The 9,341-nt window shown below is 50.2% G+C and overlaps 1 protein-coding gene across 3 annotated transcripts in view; it reads left to right on the top strand.

The window, feature by feature from the left end:
- MAPK8IP3 (mitogen-activated protein kinase 8 interacting protein 3) overlaps positions 1 to 9,341 on the top strand; it is a 56,636-nt gene that overhangs the window by 36,735 nt on the left and 10,560 nt on the right. For 2 of the 3 annotated variants that reach the window (XM_023513841.1, XM_023513840.1), the window contains exons 9-13: positions 5,702 to 5,713; positions 6,737 to 6,754; positions 7,830 to 7,887; positions 8,254 to 8,406; positions 8,993 to 9,074. In XM_023513841.1, coding sequence (XP_023369609.1) covers positions 5,702 to 5,713; positions 6,737 to 6,754; positions 7,830 to 7,887; positions 8,254 to 8,406; positions 8,993 to 9,074 — 323 coding nt within the window. The remainder of the gene's footprint in view (positions 1 to 5,701; positions 5,714 to 6,736; positions 6,755 to 7,829; positions 7,888 to 8,253; positions 8,407 to 8,992; positions 9,075 to 9,341) is intronic. The other variant, XM_012805825.2, reaches the window with a different exon arrangement.

A 9,341-nucleotide genomic window follows, 5' to 3' on the forward strand; every position in this document is an offset into this window, starting at 1 on the left:
GAGGTTTGTTTTTACAATTTCATTGTGATGTCTTTCATGTACAGTCATCCCTGTTATCCACAGGGAAGTGGTTCCTGGATACTACCTGCCCTCCCAAGGATCATAGTCCCAGACGCACAGATCCTTGGTATAAATAGTAGCTAAATGCTTATAACCTATGCATGTTGATCATCTCTAGATCACTTACGATACCTAATTCAAAACAAATTCTGTGCAAATTAGTTGTTTGTTCAGGGAAGAATGGAAAGGGAAAAAGTCTGTATGAGGTCAGCCTAGACACAGCCATCATAGGCCCAGCTACATTTTCACTCTGAGTTTAGTTGGGTTCACTCATGGAAGCTCGTGGACATGGAGGGCCAGCTATACCATAAAATTCACCCCCTTCAAGGGCACAGTTATGTGGTTTTAGTATAGTTAAAAAGTTGTACAGCCATTAGTGCTAAGTTTAGAAGAAAAGAAACCCTGTGCCCATTAGCAGTCATCCTCACCCCTCTCCAAACCCCCTCCCAGGGCAGTCTACTTTCCAGGAAGGTTTAGGGAAGGTGATTACTTGTTGGATCCTCTGCTCCTCAAGAAAAATTCACAGATAGTCCTCCCCAAACCCTCAGGTCTAAAGCAGGCCATGAACAGCACTGCTTCCCTCTTGCTAGTACAGGAGGCCCGTGTGTTCACAGGCATCTGTGCCAGGCCAGTGCTGGCCACATAGATCTGAGGCCTAGTTGCAGCCCTTCCTGCAGCTCTGAGGCAACAAGCGGAGTGACTGAGTCTTACCCCTCCCAACTGCACATTGGGTTCTAAGCCTATAGCCCTGCGGTCAGAGAAGAGCTCAGCAGCCCACCAGGTGGGCTTTGGGTGTTCCTGCATCTGTGTGGTTGGGTAGGGCAGCAGTGGTCACAACTGCCTTTGCTCCCACTTTGCTCTCCCCACCATGGTGTCAGCAACAGTAAGGTTGCTGCACAAAAGTTCTTCCCACTACTCCCTGCTGTGCCATAGTGAGTCTTCAGGGGATAGTGGTTCTACTTCCAGAATCTCTGGCATCAGGATCAGCATTTTCTCATCCTGCCTGAGGTGGGACCGGCTTGTGTTGAGGGTTCTTATCGCCAGTCTCTCACTGTCACTTCTCAGTCCTGGATGCTGATGACCTTTTGCCACCCAGGACTGGAAGGTGTTTCCCTTGGTGGCCAGGCCAACCTTCTAGCCAGAGACGCCACCAGGTCCAACTGCAGCAAAGACACATGGGCCTTTCTGGCCTGGATGTCCTTGCTCTCTTGGCACTAGGGCCTCATGGTGATTGTCCTGTTTAGGACAGGGAGACCTCCAGGGAGCAAAGTCATCCAGGCTGTTCTGCACTAGTATTGCCTCAAGCCTGAAATGGAAGTTTGTTTCAGCAAGGCTTGAATCAGAAGTGTCCCAATAGAGGCTATGTATGTACATATATATACATATATATACTTTTAAAGTTGTAGTAAAATGTAAATAACAAAATTTACCATCTTAAACCATTTTTAATTATTCAGTTCAGGAGCCTTAGGTACATTCACAATGGTGAAAGACAGGAAGTTCTCCCTCTAAGATCAGGAAGAAGACAAGGATACCCTCTGTGGCAGTCTGTGTTTGTGTATATATATACCTTTTTTTTTTTTTTGAGACAGAACCTCAAGCTGTCCCGCTGGGTAGAGTGCTGTGGCATCACAGCTCACAGCAACCTCCAACTCCTGGGCTCAAGCGATTCTCCTGCCTCTGCCTCCCAAGTAGCTGGGACTACAGGCGCCTGCCACACACCTGGCTAATTTTTGGTTGCAGCCGTCATTATTGTTTGGTGGGCCTGGGCTGGATTCGAACCCGCCAGCTCAGGTGTATGTGGCTGGCACCTTAGCCGCTTGAGCCGCAGGTGCCGAGCCTGTGTATATATAGTTTTTAAGAGACAGGGTCTCATTCTGTTGCCCAGGCTGGACTGCACAACACACTGCACCCTCCCTGTGCCTCCACGTCTGGCTAATTTTTTTTTTTTTGGAGGCAGAGTCTCATTTTGTCACCCTTGGTAGAGTACCATGGCATCATAGCTCACAACAACCTCAAACTCTTGGACTTAAGCTATTCTCTTGCCTCAGCCTCCTAAGTAGCTGGGACTATAGGCACCTGCCAAAACACTCGGCTATTTTTGGAGACAGGATCTCGATGTTGCTCAGGCTAGTCTCGAACTCCTGAGCTCAAGTAATCCACCTGCCTCAGCCTCCCAGAGTGCTGGGATTACAGGTGTGAGTCACAGCACCAGGAAATTGTCTTCATTTTGCCAATTTTTTAGGTAAAAATTTTCTCAATTTTCTATTCATTTTGATTTCTTTATTATTCCAGAAGTTGAGCATATTTTCATGTTTGTTGGTATCTTCTGCAAAGTTTCTATTCATCTTTTGCCCATTTCCTATTATACTTGACTTATTTTTATTTTTTTATTTATTTTTGAGACAGAGCCTCAAGCTGTCACCCTGGGTAGAATGCTGTGGCATCACAGCTCACAGCAACCTCCAACTCCTGGGCTCAAGTGATTCTCCTGCCTCAGCCTCCCAAGTAGCTGAGACCACAGGCGCCTACCACAACGCCCGGCTATGTTTTTTTTGGTTGCAGCTGTCATTGTTGTTTGGCGGGCCCAGATGGATTCAAACCCGCCACCTTAGGTGTATCTGGCTGGCGCCTTAGCCACTTGAGTCACAGGCGCCAAACCCTTATTTTCATTTTAATGATGTCACCATCATTAGCCACAGCTGTCAATATTTTCCTCTATAGCTTTGGTTTTGGACAGAGGCCTAGATTATGGAAATGTCCTCCAATATTGTTTTCTAGTTCAATTATCCTTGCATTTTTATGTTTAGATCTTTAATCCACTTAGAAATTACTTTTGTTGGCTCGGCACCTGTGGCTCAAGTGGCTAAGGCGCCAGCCACATACACCTAAGGTGGCGGGTTCGAATCCAGCCAGGGCCCGCCAAACGACAATGATGGCTGCAACTAAAAAAAAATAGCCAGGTGTTGTGGCTGGTGCATGTGATCCCAGCTACTTGGGAGGCTGAGGCAGGAGACTCACTTGAGCCCAGGAGTTGGAGGTTGCTGTGAGCTGTGATGCCACAGCACTCTACCCAGGAGGACAGCTTGAGGCTCTGTCTCAAAAAGAAAAAAAAAAGAAATTACTTTTGTTCATTACATGAAGTTGGATCATACTTCATTTTATTCCTATGGCTTTTCAACTAATCCAGCACATTTATCACATAATCCACCCATTTCCCATGCCTTGAAATGGCATATTTTTCACGTATGAATTTCCTCGTGACTCTAGGTCTGTTCTCAGCTCTTTGCTGTGAGCTCAGTCATTGGCTTATCACCGTATGCCTCAACTACCTTAGTTTATGGCTTTGATACCTGCCAATCTTGCAAGCTTATTCTTTCTCAGATTTTCTGGGTTACTCTCACAATTTACTCTCTTGGATGAACTTCAGAATCCATTCACAAAGTTCCAGAAAACCCCCGAACAAGTCTATGGGCATCTTGCTAGCACTGAATGAATTTGTGTAGAAACAGTGGACTGATTGGTGACATCACCTGAGGGCTCACAGGGCTCAGTCTTGGGTCTAGGCATATGTCATGGCTCTCTCAGTGCTGAGCTTCTTTCATGCCCTCCAGTGATGTGTTCTAGTTCTTCTCTGAACTAGAGGCTATTTCTAGACATTTTCCAGGTCTGATTACGTCGATGGAATCTGTCCCACGGGACTGCTACCTGATTACAGCGTAGCACAGTGGCAAAAAGTAGGATCAGCCTGTGCTAGAATTAATTTCGGATTCCAACTAAGCAATTCAGGGAAGTGAGCTGAACTTTTCTGAGCTTCAGCTTCCTCCCTGATAGAATGGAAACATCATCTCTTTAGTATGTACTTGCTGTGAAATTTCTGCAAGATAGTGCAGGTAAAGCAGCTGCTCTGACACCTGACACACACTAAGTGATCAAAAATTATTAACTCCCTTACCTCCTAATAATGTCAATTCTAAGATGCAGATTTTCTTCTCATGTTACTATTTCTAAAATGTTGATGGGTCTTAATCATTAGCATGTCGTAGTTTAATTTGCAGCAATATATTGTCTTTCTTGGGCATTCCATTAATAAAATAATGGTACATCTTAAAATAGTGTCTCAAGGCCAGGTGCAGTGGCTCACACCTATAATCACAGCACTATAGGAGGCCAAGGTGGGTGAATGGCCTGAGCTTAGGAGTTCGAGACTAGCCTAAGCAAGAGTGAGACCCCCGTCTCTAAAAATAGCCAGGTCAATTGTGGCTAGCACCTATAGTCCCAGATACTTGAGAGGCTGAGACAAGAGAATTACTTGAGCCCAAGAGTTTGAGGTTGCTGTGACCTATGATGCCATGGCACTCTACTGAGGGTGATAAAATGAGACTCTGTCTGAAAAAAATAAAATAAAATAATGACGACAACTGAGAATGTGGCGGGACCTGTGGCACAGAATGGCAGCAGGAAGTGTGCCCCGGAGTAGGCACTGAGGGTTGGGAGGCCCACAGGTCCTCACATGAGGAAACTCTGCTATAGTATCCTGGTGGTTACACAAACTATATATGCCCTAAATACCTACTAAAGGAGTGAATGCTGTGATGGAGGAGGAGACAGTCCCATATAGCAATACCACAGAGCATGAAAGGTGGCTACAAATCTTTAACATGAAAGAGTCCTGCAATATAGTGTTAGGTGAAACAAAGGTCACCCAAGAGGATGGGTAATAGTCCCCCGCTGCCCTTAGGCACTGGTGGTTATCTGGAAAGAAGTCTGAGAAGGAGACTATGGACTATTAGCAGTGGTTGCCCTGGGAAGTGGTCACTAGAGAGGGCACACCCACACTGAAAGGAGTACGTCTTCATCCCTGGAATTACTACAGCAGTCGCCCATTTTGCCATTTAGGTCAAGTGGCTTTTTAGTACTTTTCCTTTCTATGTGAAATGAACTGCATAGAACAGAATTGTTACATCAGATCTGTTGGAGAAAGAAACATTTCTCCATCCACAGCGTGTTCCTCACCAGCCTCCCGTATGTCCCAGCGATAGCTAGACCTGAGGGAATGATATGTATCTCCCCATAGTCTGTGCTGCCGTCTTTGCTTGTGACTTTTATTTTTCCTCCCATGACCTTAGGTACTCCCTTTTTATCGTCTAGTCATCTTTCACTTGAGGTTGTGCTCTTCCCATGAGACCTGGGCTAACCATGGAAGCCAGGCCAGTTCCAGTTCCTGCGGGACCAGACGGCACCTCCCAGGATGTACTCACTCACTCAAGCCAGGCTTCTTGGCACCCCACTGCACCCCAATACAGCACACACTTTTCTCTTGACAGGCTCAATCATCAGGGTTTGCAGAGGGCTGGCCCTCCTGATGGGCAGGGAGCAGGGTGTGGATTCCTGGCAGTACCAGTCCCAGCAGGGGCCACAGGCTCAGGGCCCCTAGGTGCTGAGAGGCCTGCTGCTCAGGCCTCCTTTTCCATTAGGGCCTCTCCCTGCTGAGGTCTGCGCTCATTCTTTCATGGCCTCCAGCATGAGGGCATTGTTGTTGCTTTTCCTTCTAAAAATGTTTTTATTTTGTTGGTTCCAGTCACCAACTGACCTTTGTCACTTTCTTCCCTGCCTCTCTGTGCTTCGCTGGACATGCCAGGGGAGTTCTCAGGTGTGTATCTCTCTTGTCAGTGTCCCCACTGTGTAGGCCGGGGAAAGCGGGTGAGAGGGGGTGCACAGGACCACAGCTGCACGGACTGGCCCACTCCTTGCGCTTTGCTCTCTAGCCCACTTCCGCTCTGGGCTTATTTGGGTTTGCCCCTCTGGCCACTGATAATGAACTTCATATCTGACACCCCTGGAGCCTGAGCCATCCCAAGGGCCACTTCTGATGTTTTTTTGGAGCCATTAGAAATGCCTACGGGGTCAGGCTGAGTGTGGTGACTCGGACCTGTAATCCTAGCACTGTGGGAGGCAGAGGCAGGTGAGCCTGAGCTCATGAGTTTGAGACCAGCCTGAGCCAGGATGAGGCATCTTCTCTAAAAATAGCTGGGCATTGTCGTGGGTGCCTGTAGTCCCAGCTAATTGGGAGGCTAGGCAAGAGAATTGCTCGAGCCCAAGAGTTTGAAGTTGCTGTGAGCTGTGATGCCACAGTACTGTACTGAGGGTGACAAAGTAAGACTATCTAAAAGAAAAAGAATGAAAGAAATACCTACAGGGCATAGAACAAAGGCCTGAAGGCGGTCTGTGGGCATTCTCCACTGTCAAGTGCAGCCCAGGCAGCCCTTTGCTAAGCGCAGCCCAGGGGTCTTCTTACTCTGAGGCCCCTGCCTGTCCAGGTGCTCTGATGAGTCCCAGGCACTGCTACCCACCACGGCAGTGACTTTTGTGCTCGGCCCCACCCTCTTCCCAGCCCAGCATTCTAGGGATACATATTAACTGCATTTCTCACAGGTGATTTGGCATGGTAGTCTTCGGGCAACCCCAAGGATAAACCTTCCAAGGAGCAGCTGGCTCCATCCCACCTCCTGCGATTCCTGCCTATGCCCACCCCTAACCCAGTGGGAACTAGCTCTAGGGTCCCGCCCACCCTGCTGTCTACATAGCTTAATGCGCTTCTTTTCTCTCTCCCTTCTCCCTCTCTCCCGCCCGCCCTGGTTGCCCATCTCCTGTGGGACTGGGACGGCTCCCATAGTGCGCGATGATTTCTTTGGTAAGGCCAGGCTGTTTCAGTGCATCGTTCCTCTCTACTCTGACAGCTCCCCATGCTTCATGCGCTGGGTGCTTTGCTCTGCATGGTGGGGCAGTGGGGGCCCAGATTCTGTGGGCCCCTAGCTTTCAGGGTGGGGGTGGGCACAGGGAAGAGACGTTTTTTCCACTCAGCCCTGGGGGGCCACAGAAGGCAGTGCTCTCCCTCAGAGCTGGCTGGCTCCCTGTGTACAGACCTTTGATAGCCAAGGCAGGCCACCCATGGCCTTTGTGGGCTGCCACAGAGTCAAGGCAGACCCTGTCTGGGTTGAGCCCTGTGCCTTCTGCCTCCTATCCAAGGAAGGTCAAAATGGAGCCAGCAGGTGGAACCCCACACCCAAGCACTCAGGTGTCCTGGTGCTGCTGCCCAACTGCATAGCTGGTGGGGAGGTGAGCAGGAGGGTTAGGCCTTGGGTTTTCAGGGCCATCCTGAGGGCTCAGATTTGGGATTTCTGGGGATCTTGTGACATGTCCACAGAAAGCTCAGTGTATGTAGTCCACTTTGGGGCCTGGTGGCAGAGGGGCCAGGTCAGTCCCTCCTGTCCTCCTCTGTCCACTCTGTCCTCTGCCTCCTGATGGCCCAGGGCCTGCGCCTTGACCCATAAATGGCTGTGCCTGCCATAGGCTATTCCATCTCCTCGGTCAGAGGTCTTCTCTAGTCCTGTGCCAACTTCTCTGTTCTGTCACTGCAGCTCCAACATCATTCATCTACGGGACAGTACTAAGGTGTATGTCTCATGTCAGGCTCAGAAACCACAGAGCCAGAGGAAGGGAGCAGTGCTGGGAGACAGGGTTGAAGTGGTCACACAGAGCAGTTCCAGGGCACTCCCAAGACCCAGGATGTGAGCCCAGTTGTTGCCCTGGGGACCCTGCTCCATGCAGAGCCTCCACAAGGGCCTTCTGGGACTGACCACACCTCCCTTGCAGTCAGCCTCCAGGCACAGGGTTACCCCCAATGGACGTTTGCTCTGAGACAGGTATGGTAGCTTGAGATCCAGCCTTGAGGAGCACAGGTAAAACTTCTACCCCTTTTGTTCCAGGAATGGGTAAAGAAGTTGGGAATCTACTGCTGGAAAACTCACAGCTTCTAGAAACCAAGTAAGAGGTCCCCTCCCAGGCCACAGTAGCTGAAGTAACCCTCTGTGCCAGGGCTGGTAGACTGGTCCTGGCCAGAGGGCTGTGTCCAGGAGAACCTGGACCCTTGATCCCCACGCCAGGATCACCCCCCCTGGGGAGACAGGGACTTGAAGCAGGTCTCCTGGGTGACTTCTTTAGGATGCTTATGCCAGGGACCCCTTCCCTAGGGTGACCACAGAGTTTAGTGCTTAAATGGGAACAAGGATTACCACCTTTACCTGCATCCTTCACCAGATGTGCCTTCTCACATGTGGACCCCTTTGATCGTCCTGTCATGTTACATCCTTGACGTTCACATGACACTCCCATCATTCTGCTTTTTCCAAGAAATGCCTTGAATGTGGTAAAGAACGATCTCATTGCTAAGGTCGACCAACTGTCAGGGGAGCAGGAGGTGCTGAAGGGGGAGCTAGAGGCTGCCAAGCAAACCAAAGTGAAGCTGGAAAACCGCATCAAGGAATTGGAAGAGGAGCTGAAGAGGTGAGGGCTTCCTGGACAACCTGTGTATACTCTTACACCCTTCCCTGGCACCCAATGTCAGCTCCACCCTAGGGACCCCACCCAGACCCAGCAATGCACAGATATAGGACCCTGCACAGGGCCTAGAGTGCGAGTTGCTCCTCCAGGCAGTGTACAAGGCCTGGCTACAGCTCCCACATCACCCCATTCCTTCATTCAGAAGGAGGGTAGGAGAGACCACATAGCTCTCTGGCCCCAGCCCTGTGATCAGCCAGGGCCCTGCCATGTGGTCACTGGGAATTCTCTGACAAGGAGGGACGGCACCCCTGGTGGAGAACAGGGTCTGCCGGGCCTTGCCTGATACCAGTGCTGCAACTTGCTTCATCTATCTGTCAGTCTTCCTTGGCCAGAGTAGCCAGGATGGCCATCTGTGTTTCAGGGCACATGAGGCCAGGGTATGAGGTCACTGTCCCAGGGAACTGGCAGGAGCCTTCAGGTTCCGAACCAGGGAACCCTGGCTCTGCAGAAGCATGGGCACAATTGCCAGGCTGTATATTCCCAAGGACAGGGGCCCTCACTACTCCCCACATCCTCCCTCATCCTACAGAGTGAAGTCAGAGGCCATCATTGCCCGCCGTGAACCCAAAGAAGAGGTGGAGGATGTAAGCAGCTATCTCTGTACAGAATTGGTATATTTCACTATTAACATGTGGGGCATGGGGCAGGGGTGGGATACAGGGTGGGTTCCAGGGACTTGCTGGTTCTCCTGGGCTCTGGGCCTTCCTCACCCTTCCGTGACATCTGAATCCAGTGGCATCTTTTTTTTTTTTTTGAGACAGAGCCTCAAGCTCTCCCCCTGGGTAGCGTGCCGTGGCATTACAGCTCACAGCAACCTCCAACTCCTGGGCTCAAGCGAGTCTCCTGCCTCCGCCTCCCAAGTAGCTGGGACCACAGGC

The sequence above is a fragment of the Otolemur garnettii genome, unplaced genomic scaffold (assembly GCF_000181295.1).
Source record: "Otolemur garnettii isolate 467f Iridium unplaced genomic scaffold, OtoGar3 scaffold00044, whole genome shotgun sequence".
NCBI lineage: Eukaryota > Metazoa > Chordata > Mammalia > Primates > Galagidae > Otolemur > Otolemur garnettii.